At 33.1% G+C, this 15183-nt stretch overlaps 4 protein-coding genes across 4 annotated transcripts in view; 2 read left to right on the top strand and 2 right to left on the bottom strand.

The window, feature by feature from the left end:
* LOC108916926 (elongation factor-like GTPase 1) overlaps positions 1–755 on the top strand; it is a 65683-nt gene extending 64928 nt beyond the window's left edge. The window contains exon 4 of the mRNA XM_018723264.2: positions 567–755. Coding sequence (XP_018578780.2) covers positions 567–755 — 189 coding nt within the window. The remainder of the gene's footprint in view (positions 1–566) is intronic.
* Positions 756–1597: 842 nt separating this feature from the next.
* Positions 1598–2621, bottom strand: LOC108916929. Its single transcript, XM_018723266.1, has 2 exons — positions 2569–2621; positions 1598–2468 (listed from the first exon to the last, which is right to left on the bottom strand). Exon 2 carries the CDS (start codon positions 2460–2462, stop codon positions 1707–1709), a length of 756 nt encoding a protein of 251 aa, XP_018578782.1. The 5' UTR covers positions 2463–2468; positions 2569–2621; the 3' UTR covers positions 1598–1706.
* A 2165-nt stretch (positions 2622–4786) lies between these two features.
* Positions 4787–5379, top strand: LOC108916762. The gene is made up of 2 exons (XM_018723060.1): positions 4787–4965; positions 5171–5379. The coding sequence occupies exons 1-2, from the start codon at positions 4867–4869 to the stop codon at positions 5282–5284; spliced, it is 213 nt and encodes a 70-aa protein (XP_018578576.1). The 5' UTR covers positions 4787–4866; the 3' UTR covers positions 5285–5379.
* A 2741-nt stretch (positions 5380–8120) lies between these two features.
* Positions 8121–15183, bottom strand: part of LOC108916995 (calcium-dependent secretion activator) — a 54696-nt gene continuing 47633 nt past the window's right edge. The window contains exons 17-23 of the mRNA XM_018723400.1: positions 10824–10980; positions 10627–10768; positions 10266–10575; positions 10054–10212; positions 9774–9995; positions 9581–9711; positions 8121–9029 (exon numbers count right to left, since the gene is read on the bottom strand). Of these exons, the coding sequence (XP_018578916.1) occupies positions 8831–9029; positions 9581–9711; positions 9774–9995; positions 10054–10212; positions 10266–10575; positions 10627–10768; positions 10824–10980 (1320 nt within the window). The 3' untranslated portion in view covers positions 8121–8830. The remainder of the gene's footprint in view (positions 9030–9580; positions 9712–9773; positions 9996–10053; positions 10213–10265; positions 10576–10626; positions 10769–10823; positions 10981–15183) is intronic.

Below are 15183 nucleotides of genomic sequence, written 5' to 3'. Positions count from 1 at the left end.
ATCAATAACAACGACTGCAAATTGACAGACGTATTTAATTAATTAATTAATTAATTAATTAACAATTCTTACTGTAAGTTATCGTACAAATTCTTGTTGCCTTTTGATGTGAAATAATGCTTTAGTTAAAGAAACCGGTAGAATAATTCTAGAATTTTGTGGGATGAGTCTTTTTTCTTTTCCTTTTCGTCCATTATGAATAATTAATTAAAAACCAGTTGGAAATCAATGATTTTGCAACTATTGACTAAAGGCGCATTTACACGGGTCACTCTGGATGAATTTCACGCGAATAATAAGAGAACAAGTAAATAGACATGTTCCATCACGTTCACTGCAGTCGATCGATGATTGTATTAAATACAACAATAATTAAAGTTTCTGCTTTGTGGCTACAATTATTTTTTTAAACAGTGGTTTTTAAACGCAAAGGTAATAATATGCCTACATCTTAACATTGCTTCGAGATAGAACCGCCAAGGTCATCCAAAGTGATTTTTTAAATACACCTTAAAATTGATACTGGATTTACGGTGATTTAAAGTAACTATCACTTTTTTTTGTAGATCATAGATGGAGATCCGTTTTACGAGCCTGTAGAAGAAGAAGATGACGAGGAAGAAAACGTAAATGTCGATTCTGGTATAAGAGCTAATAAATTGCGGAAAGATGTTAGAAGACGTAAAGGACTTCACGTCGATGAGGAAGTTGTCGTTCATGCAGAAAAGCAGCGTACTTTGAATAAAAAGAAATAATGTTTTGTATTGTTTATATGTTTTCAAAAAAAAAAGATTATAATTTTTAATATAGTTTTTTTATAAATTGGGATGCTTATATTTCCTGTTTCAAAGGTACGTTTTTTAACTATTTTTTTGTACCTTAAGATGGAATAAGACAATAATATAATTATTATTTATTTCTCCGCATATATCAGCAAAAATGCTGCTATTTTCTTTTGTTCGTGTACAAACCGGGATTCCAACGCAGGTCGAGGCATAGTCCGTACCAGGTTTGCCCTGTTGTTCAATATAGCCCAAACCCAAACACATGCATATTTTTCATGTAATTGTAGCGATACGGTTGTGTTCACTTAAATTTTGGCATGACTTTAAATATGGAAGAAATAACAAGAGATATAGAGGATTATAAGCAAAAACAAAGCAACAAGGAAATGTAAAGGAATGCGGGGAAATAACGAGGAATATCTGGGAATATTTAAAATTCTGTATGGTACACTAGAACAGAATTTTTATAAATTTTTCCAATTATCTTATACATATAATGTTGAGGAAACTTATTTTCTGAAATTTAATATTGTATTTGTGGCATTATTGCCGTTTCTAAATTGTGATCTACCAGGAGCCTTATTTTAATAATTTTATTTATATTTTTCTTTTAAAACGTATTCACATCAAAATTAAGTAATTTTTATTAAATATCCGATAACTATAGTGTCTCCAATTGTAATACAAATAATAATATGGTTTTATTATCAGTAATTTTAGATAAACACAGTCAAAATATTTTCTTTTTCTTCAATCTTTATTGTGGCGCCATTGAATGATTGATAGAGTAGAACCTATTAAAAAAACGAATATGGTCTTAATAAATATCTATCTTTATTAGTATTAGAAGAAACATTATAAAATTTTGGAACTTTCATTAGATCAGTCGATTACAAAAATAACTTATAGCAGTCCAGATCCTCATCGTTTGCCAGGTGTGTTGTCTCCATGCAACCAGTCATTGTCGTTACCAGATCCAGGAACACCTTCAATACCATTCAATCGCCTTTTACCTGGATTAGCCGATCCGTCATCCAACCAATCCCTGTCTTCTCCAGATCCTGGAATACCTCCATTGCCACAAGATTCATCCATGGTGTTGGCGCACCGTTTTCCTGGATTGAAGCCACCATTCAACCAGTCATTGTCGGCCGCGGCTCCAGAAACGCCTTTGTTGACAATACCTTCCTCAAAGAGATTAAGGCTACGCTTGCCAGGGTTGAAACCTCCATCGAGCCAGTCGCTGTCAGATCCAGAACCAGGAATGCCGCCATTACTACAAGATTCATCCATGGTGTTGACGCAGCGCTTACCGGGATTGAAGCCGCCGTTTAGCCAGTCGCTGTCTGCTCCTGATCCTGATAGCCCGTTGTAAGCCGCCCCTTCCTCGAACAAATTCAAACCCCTCTTGCCAGGATTGAAGCCTTGGTTGAGCCAGTCGTTGTCCGAGCCTGCTCCAGGTATGCCTCCGTTGTTGCAAGATTCGTCTAGGAGGTAAGCACATCTCTTGGTGGCGGCTGCGTGCATTCTATGGAAGAAGTCGCCTAAGGATTTGAGGACAGTGGGTTCGTTCCGGGATTGGCGGGCAACAGCTTGTTGATGGTGGGGGTTTCGTTGTAAGTACATGCCCTGGGATGTACCCAGCAACACCGCCGTAATTGCTAAAAGGAAGTTCATGTTGACCTGAAAAAAAAAAAATAGAAAGTCAATTAAATTGATATTTAAATATATGTACATTGGTGGTAATTTTTCTGATAGTGAAAAACGAGAAGTAATTACTTACAGCCTTTGATGTCCAAAGCAATAAAAACGTAACCCAACTGAATTATACCGCGGTGTCCCGTACTTTTATACCATTCTTTATCAATGATAAATTCACTTTATTGGTAGAAATTAATAAAATAAGCCATATGGAGTCTATCATTGTAGTAAACGTAATTAAGTTGCTACTGTTTATTTAATGAAATAATGATAATGGTATAAATTAAATATTAGGTATAAGCTTAGCAAATAATACCGAATAACTTCCTATTTTTGCCACTTTGATGATATTAAACACGGTTCTCGGAATTCCACCCACACGCAAATGTACTTTTGTTTCGGTCTTTTTTTTGACCAACAATGGGGTGCATTCAATATCACTGAACAATGTATAAGTTTTCAAATGGTTATATAAAATTTCTCTTCAAATTTTACAAAACAAAATTAAAGCTCTGTAAAGCTAAATGAAGTAGTAGGTCATATCCTGACATCTAACGCTTTTGTGTAATTCTCTTCCTGTATAAATTTCTTTTTAACTATTCATTTGTGATTACATTACTATTAGTGTCCTTTGCATTTAACCAATTAACCAGATACCACCAATCGAACTGAGGAAAGTTTTTTTAAATGCAGAATAATTTAAAATAATTCTGAAAAGTTTCCTACATGTTATTAAATTACATAAAACTTACAAGGTGCGAAAACAGATGACATAATTTCAGATAATGATATCAAAAAAATATTTCTTATAGACCATGAGACTACTGTCATTGGCATTTTTCCATTTGAGGTTTGGTTAAAGAATTACGATTTTATTAAATATGATGAAACTTCACATTAACAGATTTTAACTGATAATAAAAAAAACAAGGTTTAAGCATCGAAGATAGTCAATTTTGGCTAAAGTTTTTCTGGAAATTGGAATTATTATAATTCCTCTTCCAGAGGTACAATTTTTGACATTATTTCTGGACAAACGTGTCTTGCAGTCAACATAATTTCCAAGAAATGGTTATTGATGTGTTGAGTTCTACGAGTAAAAATTTCATCCACTCTGTTAAGATTAGTTTTATGTTTTATGACTCCTGGTCTTATTCTAACAGTTTTGTGTTCTATGGTGGTTTTAAACTGTAATATCAAGGTTTTCAATAAATGCTCAAGAACAAAAATATTACACACAGTCAATAAACTGCGAATCTTGGAACACACTCCCATGTCTAAAAAAAATTTTGCACATTAACCGCATCCAGTATGGAAGCTATGTATTTATTTTATAAAATATATTCGTTTTTGCCACAAGCATAAAGGTAATTATTGATTATTTTTCTGCATTTATTAGCCACGAATGGATAAGTACAATTTGAGTCAAATTTACGTTTAAATGATCGCGATTGAAGTCGTATATTCATAATTTAATATGATTAATTTGTTACTGAAAGTTGCAGCACGGTTGAAAAAAAAAAAATTAAACCTGTATAACGTAACCTAATCTCGTTGGTTCTTGTTAATCACAATATATTTTAATTAAGCCTCTGTTGTTTGCTGGTACTCAACCAATTTGATATCTTTAGTATGACAATTTATTTACTACCTTTATTAAATATAATTGAGGGCAACATGACGTCAGGAAATGTATATTGACTAATAAGTGATAATTAAGAATAAAATAAACAAGTTTTTTTCATTAATATTTGGTGAAATTTAAGGAACTTGGACTAAGATAAAAATTCCTCTAAAAACTTTGATATCATTAAGTACACTTTGCTTTTACATTGAAATTAATTCGATACGTAGTAAAGTGTCTATGAATGCTTATTCGCAATGTAGCACAAAAAAAATTCTATAAATTTCGTTTCCACATTTTTTTTACATAGAAAATAAGGAAAGCTTAAAAAATTATGAGCATTTCAAATCATATCGTTTCTTTTGGGCTACCCTTTAGAAAGACTTGCTACAGTCTTTGTGAAGTACATTTTGAAAACGATCCGTTTATCGTAATCACGTCCTATAACCTGATGGAACACTGTGTTATTTGCGTTGCTTTTCGCGCATCTTCCCTACTGAGGTTTCCTCTTCTATTGATGGAAGTGTGAACTAGGCTTTATATCGAAATTCAAGAGCAGCAAATTTATGCAACCTATTGTACGCCGACGTATATTGTATGTTGCATAGCCAGAAGTATGTTGAAATGGAAAAATAAGTGTTTCTTGAATTGTAAGTTGCATAATCATTGTATTTATCAAGAAATATAATTTTTGTACATTCTATTTGACATTAACATTCTGTAGGGTTGTTTAGAATATAAATATACATAAAAAAAATGTGGTTTGAGATTCTCCCCAGTTTCGGTATAATTGTTGTTGCCTTGGCTGTCCCTCACGCATCAGCTTACGTGATAAATAAACTGGTAGTAGGAAATGTAAGTATCTTAACCTAAAAAATTATATAATGTCTATTTCATTAAAAATCATCGTAAATGAGTTAAAACTTTAATCATTGTACTTTTTCATATAACTCGTTGTCATAACATATCAGTAAGGTTAATTAAAATTTTGTATCGTTATTAGGCGAACTTGACAATAACCTAAAATTAGAAAATGTTGCTTCAAATATGCTCTTTTCAGATGTATCGCAGGGGTATGTACAAATATCAGGATAGATTACAATATCTGAGGGACAGGCGGCTAACTGGTAATCCGTACAAAGTTCAGGGCCTGGAAGCCATTCCCGATAAATAAATGATGGTATTACAGCAAGTAAAGAAATGTACAATTCGTCGTGTGTGTAACATAAGTCAAACATTAAGTAGTAATATACAATTTTATTATTATTATTATTGGGTTTTTATTTGCAAAGTGGTCCCCTACAGAAACATAAATATACTATATGGGACATTCAAATTGACCCAGAACACCCCTAACAAATTTTGTATGTCATATGATTTCCATTATTTTGTATATATATATAGGGTGTCTTTATGCATCTACAGAACCAAGTGCTATGGCGATGAGGTCACTGCTATCAGGATCGGCTTTAGGGGTGGCTACGGAGGCTGTAGCTTCGGGCCTCGGTTTGAAAATATGACATTTAGTACGAGGGGTTTTAAAGGTAAAACCCTCGTTCCTCAAGTTTTATTAATTTCAGTAACTTTTATATATAACCTAAAATTTTCAGTGTAAATTTTTGTTTGGTTAAAAAATGAATATGTCACTGTACATCTGCTTCTGTTACAAATAAAGTCGTACATTATTATATCTGCCTTCAAATTACTTGAAAATGGCAAAGCAACAGTGGAAAAGTTTTAAAATTTGCTATTAAATCATTCTTCGCATCATCTTATAGTGAAATTTTAAACTTGTTTAAAAAATGATAGCTGTAATTTAATAACTTGTGATAAGAAGGTTTTAAAGGGTGTGAAATTAAGCTATATTGTCAGATAAAAAAATGTCACAGCAAGTAGCATCACTATAGCAGTTGGTTCTATAGACCATTAAGATACCCTGTATATATTTAAAAAAAATTATTGAAATTGTATAACACCCTAAATTGACATTTGATTTGTTACTGATCAAATCTGAAGGTGCTATATAAAACCTAAGGAATTTTTAACTTGATATTGATTTTCTCTAAATTTCTTTATTGCTTTTGTCATCCATATTTTCAATGTTTATGCAAATGTTTATTAAATTCTTGATATTTTTATTAGATTAAAATATGATTGGATTCTTACTAAATTTCAATTGGATTTTAATGAATACTTTAAAAAAATATTTATCGTTACTGGATTCTATGTAAAAAGTTGAAAAAAAAAAGATGTTCATAATTTTTGTTTTGGCATTAAAATCAAATCGTCTTGGCTAGAATTTTTTTTTCTATTTTAATTTCTGATTAGGTGCAGGGTAAGTATTAAATAACAAAATGTTTAGAGAAATATTTTAAAACAATTTATTTACCGTAAGTACATGTTAGTTAAACATAACAATATTATCTGGCCTGTAAATATGAATTATTTGTATAGACTTTAAATTAACTTAGTAGCAGCATCGTTTTTTTTGTTGCCATCACAGGCCCAACATTCACAAAGTCAACTATAGTTGTTAATATAATTACGATAAAATAGGGAATGTAACTGGAAAGACCTTCTATATCGTATTATTTAATCAGTATTAAGAAATCAGTTACTATAAAGTGAATTGAGGTCCTATTAAAATTTTAATTTTAATTAGTAAAACTTAGAGGATTAGGAAAGACTAGTGTATAGAATATTATACATACATTTATAGAACAATTTCAAAAATTAAATTTAGGAATATAGTGAGACATTGAAGAGTTCTTAATAATTTAAATCTACTCATGATCTATCACACTTATCAAAAATTATGTATTATGGTAAAATTCATTATTTAAGATATATTTGTACTCGTCAATGTTTCCTGTGAAATATAACTATAGATAAAGATTGCATGCAATAATAGTAAGATTTTCATCGTTGATACTTTTATTACAGATCTAACTATATAAAGGTTTGACTTTATAGTAACTTTATTTACTCGCAATATTTATATTATGACCCGATGCCAGCATATAAAGCAAATAGTTGAAAAAACATTTTTCTGTATCCAATACTACAATAATACGATGCAGCGCAAAGCAATAATGGACCGTACTGAGATACGCCTACAATACATTTTAAAGATATGCAACAATCTAATACTTAATGTGCTTAGATATAGAAAATGTACATTTGTAGAATTAGAATTAAATTAGAGGTAGAGTAACTTTGCACTGGATGGAGCCACTAGGTGATCAATACATACCCCGAATAGCAAAATTTATTACAAGCATTTATTTATTAAATAATTTTAAAATGCGAATTGTCCAAAATAAGGATTTATTATAAATCAAAATGATGCTCTAAACGTGCAGTGCATCCAAATTTGGTGTGTATTGTGTGTTGCATAACAATACCAATGATAACCGGATTAATTGAGATAACTTGTCCTGACATGTTTTTCGTAGAAATTTAAATTATTACAAATCACTTAATGGCTCTACTGCGCCTCAGTTAATTTCATCATGAAAATAGAAATGCAAAAATTTTTCTAGCGAGATATTACCGTATCACATCCAACAAAAATAAACTATGATTATTAGGATAAATAGAACTGCAAGGTGGAATGAAATCAAATTAAATCGCATTTAATCATTAGGACTTCTCCAATGACTTACCTAATCATAAGGTTAGTTTATTTGGAAGTGATAAATTATAAAGAAAACTTTACAAACCTCCGTTACTGGGTATGTCATTTGAAAATTCCAATTATTATTTTACAATGAAATGGTTCTTAGCTGCTTGATAGTTAATTTCTTTCTGAATATATATGACTGAGACACAATGAACAATAAATAATAAAAATTACGCTACTACCTATTTGTCTATATTGTTATTGCTTGTATATATGCAGTGTTAAGTTGTCCTGGTCTTTCTAACAGTCAGTATGCGCCTAATATTTTCATATTTTAGATACTTATAAATTTTTGTGAAATTACATTATTTGAAAATACACATTAGCAATATTTATTAATAATAATAAATATACTATAAAAAATTATAATGTACACAATATATTTTATTTATACATGCATCCATAATCTATAATTCGTTCTTTTATCATTTCATCCTTCAAAATTATTCCCGAATATACTTAAATTTTAATTATTTAAATTATCCAGTGCAATAAGCATATTAGAATACTAAGTTTTGCTATTGTAGGAATATTGTGTTTAGATTTAATATAATAGGTAATGTGGACGATGTTGGGGTATAAATAACTTAAAGCATTCATTTCTAGCTGCATCCAATATTTATCTGTGAGTAGTGTAAAAATATTTTTATTTTCCAAGAGAGAAAAGAGTTGCTCTAATTGTACTAATATACTATTTCTTCTAAACCTGATTCTAACGGAGAACTGAACATTTTAAAAGGACCACCTCATTTCTGCTACTAGCACAGGTCATATTTTGAATAGCAGAAAGAGGACATAGTTACATTACATACCCACGATGAAAAATCATATTACATTTTAAATGGCAAGAATAGAGCCGAGAAATAATAAAAAATAATGCAACTCTTTTGTCTTCACCAATCAATATTAAAAATAAGTGTAGGTAACTTAACCTTGATTTCTGTATAAAAAGACCATCACATAATCAGGCCAATTCATTTTTTTTTTTTTTAAATAAATATTATGAGAAAACAAAAGTCTAGATGCAAACTTGAAAACTTAGAACCAACTACTCGTTCCTCCTCCTAACTTGGAACCTATTCCTCCTAAACCTTTTCCAAAGATATTCCCAACTTTTCCTCCGATCATGGTTCCGACGTTAGACACAAAGTTTCCATCTTCTCCACCCAAAGATTCCATTATTGTTACCTTTGTTTTGCTTCTGTTGTCTCCATCTTCGTCTATCCCTTCCAAACCACTAAAAAATATATTCCACTAAAGAATCAATTTTTTCGCACTTGTGCGCGTCATGCGTAAAAATTTTACGTACTAACGAATAGTGGGAATATCGCAGTACAGATATTCCAAAACATGTAAAATTCTGTTTAAAGGTTACAACATATCTTCAAAGTTCCAGAAAAATTTAAAAATTAGTTTTATGGGAAAAACCCAAAAGAAATATCAATATTGCTCTGAACACGCGAAACCCTCTCTGATTGGTGTGACGTCACGATGCGGGGCAGGTTAGTGTGCGAGAATACTGCACGTTCAGTAGAGACGGGCTAAACCGCTCTTTTTATGGAGCAGTGACAACCCGCGATTACTCGGGAAACTGAGTAGCGACAAATAGTTGCGATTTGTTACAATTTTACAATTTAATACAGACTTTATGAAAATGGTGATAAGTTGTAGTATGCTGTTGAATACGCTGACAATCCGATGTTTAGATTTTCTTGTAAGTCAATGTTAACGTGGTCCGCCTCTGGTTATTTGTACTTCATGTACGGTTCACCCGTGACATTAACTTACCCTTCTGCCTGTCCCATAGTCAGGGCACAAGTTGCTTCTTCCGTTTGCATTCTTTGAGCTATTGTCTGATAAGCTTTTGAATTCAACTTATCTTCCATAACTCCTTGGAGTTCAAAATCGGAGTAAATTTTCTATAAAATAATTGTAATGTTTTATCATTTTTGCTATAACGCAGATTTATATATATCCTTACCTTGACAATATGAGCAAGGCACGTACATTGGTATGGATGCAAAGTGTGATCCAACCGTTCAGATAACCAGTTGCAAAGCATATTGATTTGACCGGTATACCATTGTTCAAAGAAATTTAAAATCCATAATTCATCTGTTACTTTCCCTCGTATTTGGTCCATGCAGTTGCGTGTGAAATTCACATATCCCTGACCCATGTCCTTCCCAGAACCAGAGACATTCTGAAATTCGAAAATAACAATAAACGCATGATAATGCTTTTTTATTTGTTTGTATTACCGTAAAACTTAAAATCGACCCTATGAGACTTCCCTCGTCGTATCTGGATAATTTCGACAAAGTGGCTTCTAAAACAGACATCAATTTACTGATCATCCCTTGGTTCATGTTGGCCAAGGTTTTGTCAATCATATCATCGATCTTGGTATGGTATTGATGCTGAAACCACAGAAAGAATTAGAACATTCCACAGATTGGTTTTGTATACTAACCAAATCAATTCCGTCAACCGCACATAATTTGAACGATTGATTTTTGGCGTCTAAGATTACGTTGACCATGGCGCACATTTCTGATGGTAAAATGTAATCAGTAGATATAAAGGTGACTGATTTCTTCAACCACTGTTGGAAAGCCGATTCCGTCCTCTGTATGCACGACTCCATCATGTCGCAAGCCATGAGTTTCAAGCGTTGCTCCAAGTGTTGCCTGAATTCTGCGTCGGGCCAGTGCAAGTCTCGAATGAACGACTGAAGAGCGTCCAACTTCCAAAACAGGTCCTCAGAAGTCGCACAACCATTCCTATAAATTAATTTTGGATGGTTGCTAAAGCGTGCAAGATCAGTCACTCACCCTTTGATTTCCCACCTTTCCTTCTCGAAACCTTTGTGAATAGACTGAGCGATGGAAGATTCCATAAGATCCACATATCGGACAACCAAAGGCGCGAACGTATCCCGAAGATGTTGGTGAAACCGACCATTTTTTAAATTATCTGTAAATTGGTAGATTGTTAGGTAGATCCAGTGGATTGGGATATAATGATTTACCATCAGCCCTGAGATAGTCGTTAAGGATTTGAAACAATGGAAATGAGTCCCAGGTATCCGCTGGTTGCTCTGCTAAAACTCTGTCCATGTCCACAGCAAACAAAGACCAAAATATTTCAGCGTGTTCAACCAAAAGGTCACTGAACCACGCAAAGGCCTATGCGACAAAATTAAAATCAATATTTGCACGTGATTTTGTAGGATTTTCTCTTATTATAATTTTATCACTATAAGGGACATAACATGCAGTATATCAGGCGCTGACTGAATGAAATATGCAACACACCAAATATTGGAAATATCGCTTAGCAAAGTTTACAGAAGAAGGCAAATGATCACACCACATACTACACTGACAAGCAATAGCGAGGTCAGATTAGCATTTCAATGTATTTTAGCTGTAGAGCGTCCAATAAATTTTCTCAACCGTCATTAGAAATTCGTAAGCAAACAAATATATCATTTAAAAGAAATCCCCAATCCCAGCTCCACGCATGCGTTGTTCGTGTACGAATATTCGATATTCGTAAATTTCCTGTTGCAAATATTTTATATAACATTTGTATTGTATTGTATTGCAATTTTCTATATGTTTGGCATTAATTGACTGACAATAGGTTTTAGATAAAATATATGGTGACGTAAATACAAAAGAAACTCTTATACGCTCATGCAAGTAAACATTTACCTTAAGACTATCCTAGTATGGATATTTAGGTACACTGATTTTTTATTGAACTTCAAGGTTCATAAGAAATTTGAAAGAATATATTAAATTGCGTCTAAAAATATATTCACTACAGTTTTTAAAGGATTTGTTGATGTTTCAAATAATTTAAATTAGTAAAAAATTCATAAAAGAATAAATTTGACAACTGCGCGTTAAACACCGTAGACAATCAGCTGGACGACAGAGACAGTGATAGTTGACGGTCGTGATCGAGAAAGTTGATCCAGTGCGTTCTGTGTTTTTGATTATCTCATTTCACTGTTGTTTTTTCATTTTATATTTGGTTTTGTGACATATTAGTATCCGAATAAATAACTCATCATCGTGAATATCTTGATAAGTTATTTATTTATGGAAAGCTTCGTTGCAATTGACAGTATAAATTAATGAAAAATAAGGTTAAGATTAACGACGCGACACAGTCTCTCTTGCGGTGCCAGGATGTGCGCACACTGTAATGCAACGTAGTCAAGTTGTGCAGATTATCCAAGTTCTGCCTTTTAATTTAAATGACAATATTTAGAAAATGATTTAGAGTCCATGTCATTTAATACTGTTTTGTTTAAGTTCAATCTATCGCCTGTTAAGATAATGACAATCAATCCATTTACGGTCTGTACAATGGACATTTATTATTTCATACTATTTCAAAACGGACGAAGGCGATATATAGCAGACTGCTAAAGCGAATATGAACATTCGCTAAAGAATATTTGTAAAGTACACAAATATGTCGGTTGAAAATAATTATTTCTATAAAGTTTTATGTAACATATAAAAAGAGAATGCTTTTGAAAATATACTACACGATCATGAAATGAATGTTCGTTTACGCAAACGTAGAGCTCAGATTGGGACGTAAAACCACATACAAGTAGCGAAGGTAAAGAAATAAAAATAAGACGTTATTTGGATTTTTTTTGTAATTATGAATTTTTAAGAAAACAAAAAAGCAGAAATACAACGAAATGCTTGCTTTAAAAATAAAATGTTTTAAAGCACTGCCTGTTTGTTCTGTGAAATAATATATTCCTTGATTTAAATATTTATTGAACGCTATAATGAGTAGATTTGTTGTAAATGTAGTAAAATATAGTGACGGACTGTCAGCATCAGTCGGCACCTGTTTTTTCTTCTAAATTAACAGTTTTCTGTTTAATATCTTAAACCGAAAACTGTATTCTTGCTATCTATAACTTTTTCGTATAACATTTCAGCACTTGTATTGTATTTTATGTTATGTAGGCCAATTTAGGTCATACAAAATATAAAAACACTATTTTCCAAACAGGCTATATTTTTTTAACAAAAATTTTGAATTTATGCACCGACAAATGTTAGATGCTAGGTATTTATTAAATACAGCACTGTTTGTTGTAGTACTGTCATTTTAAATTAAATTCTACTAGACATTTTGCAGAATATTTTCCACAAATAAATGTTACTATTCAGAAAGAACGATACTCACTAGTGATCACTGGTTTGTGTCTGATTCGTATAAAACATTAGACTGACTAAATTTAATTAACTGAGTTGTTAGCTATATTTTCTGCTCGATAAAGTTGTAATAAAAAATGTTCTACAGCTAGCGGGCGTTCACCAAAAGTGCAAAGGAGAGTAAACATTAGTTCGTCGATGTTAGCTCGAAATGCCCACCTTGTGTCCATATTAGAAGGAATCCGTCCGCAACTTATTGTAACCGCTTGTATGTCAACAATAACCAAGTCTTTGGTGTACCGATTTAACAGGGCAGGCGAATATGTGACCAAAGACCAACAGACGGCCAACAGAGTTTTTAGGAGGCCCGTATTGCTTTTTCACTTCGCAAATTAAACTTATTAAGGACATATACTTTTTTATAAGACGTTTTATAAGAAGTTTAGATTCACGTCGTCGCATAAACGTAGACACCAGGTGGAAGGGTACACTGATTTTATTACCGACCCACACAACGCTATTGACTCAAGGTGCTAACCTCAAATACTGAACTACAATAAATATGTATCACACAACAATTATATATGAAATTATTTAAAATTCTTCTGTCTGACTTCTGTCATTTAAATTAGAAAATAATATCACGGGTAGTGACGTCATGAAGCAATAGCAGATGCGAGGCTTTGTACTGTGTTCATATCTTGCAAGAACGAACTGTCTGCATTATGGCAATTTACAGACCTGCTGAAAGCGCTCCAGAAAAAAGATAAAGAGATTGTTACAACTTATTTTTAAGGACTCGCGTTTGCTCCTTTGATGAATAGCCGCTTTAATACCAAACTCGCTGAACCAGTGTAACTCTAGTTACACTACGGTTACGGTCAATTTATGTGTTTGGTCTGTTACGTTTTGCGGTAACATTCTGCAATAAGTCCTAGACGTTTGTTAAATGATTCATAATCCAGTCCATAGAATCTTCCCCAAAACTACCGAATGTGGAACACACCCGTTAGACCTAAAATGACGTGATGTTTGGGGGGAGGGCATGTTCGGAATTGTCAAGCAGTTACCAGGCGAGATTGTATGCAATGGATCGTAGGTTAAGTACTAAGAATTAGAAAAGAGATAGAAGATGTACGTGCCGTAGGATCTGGTGGGGTGTAAGTAGCATGCTGAGGCATGCAATAGCGAGACACAGAGTTTTGGTGCTTGGCGTCGCGGCTGCCGGGAGTGCCTGGAGCGGGCGAACTAGAACTAGAATTCGCGCCCGCTGAGGCTGCTTGACTTGACGGTTGCCGGTCTGCCTTGCGCAGTTGCTACATATACATACAGAATAACACATAACAATGAGTACATGTTACAGATACATCAGTTAAAGGCAAATTATACACAGTTGGAACCACAGTTCTGGGTACGGTACATAAACTTTCCTGTCACATTGGATTAACTATTGTACGAGTTTGTACAAACATACACTCGGGCAAGTCCTGATTCTGAACTCGCTACTACCATATTCGTTCAACGTTCAAACCCCAAAACAAATCTAAATGTGTTAAGTGACGTGTTAAGAGGTGATGTGTCGTCAGAAGCCTAAAACACGCTTAAGTACGATACAACACGTTATTAATATTTGGCAAACCCACACGACCGTCAGAGTGTTTAGCGCATTAGAAAACTAACCTTTTGATTAAGATTCGTGTTAATTCCTCCACTGTGTTCACTTCAGTATTAGACATCAAACTCTTCCAGTTGACCTCACGCTCGTCATACAATCGCGATGCAATGGAAGCATTTTGATGGCGCTCGCCGTGTGAGGCAGCGACATATTTTAGATACAAAAACAACCACCTTTGCTTTTACGTATAAAATAGAAGTTTGTGTACATCCAAAAAACAACGGCGATTGAATTAAAAATGTAAAATCGACTATGTCTGTATTTGTTTTAATTAATAATCTTTATGTGAATAGCTAATTTAATAGCATTATTCCCTTGCATATATATACACATATAATATTTTTAAATGAAAGACAAATTCAGCGTTGGCGTTATATATTTATTACATAATACATATTTTCAGCGTGGGAAGCGCTCCAGCGCTTACCTCTGCTGCTGCTTGAACAGCTGATCTCCGTTTCATGGATATACGCGTATTAAATAACAGTGAAAATTAAAATCAGCGGTGGTTAAATGTC

This window comes from Anoplophora glabripennis, unplaced genomic scaffold, assembly GCF_000390285.2.
Source record: "Anoplophora glabripennis isolate ALB-LARVAE unplaced genomic scaffold, Agla_2.0 scaffold2, whole genome shotgun sequence".
Taxonomy (NCBI): Eukaryota; Metazoa; Arthropoda; class Insecta; order Coleoptera; family Cerambycidae; genus Anoplophora; species Anoplophora glabripennis.
This window is presented reverse-complemented; position numbering and strand designations above follow the sequence as displayed.

Coding starts and splice junctions, on each gene's coding strand:
- LOC108916929 (XM_018723266.1), bottom strand. CDS start 2,462: ATGAACTTCCTTTTAGCAATTACGGCGGTGTTGCTGGGTACATCCCAG.
- LOC108916762 (XM_018723060.1), top strand. CDS start 4,867: ATGTGGTTTGAGATTCTCCCCAGTTTCGGTATAATTGTTGTTGCCTTG. Junction 4,966..5,170: donor ATAAACTGGTAGTAGGAAAT/GTAAGTATCTTA, acceptor TGCTCTTTTCAG/ATGTATCGCAGGGGTATGTA.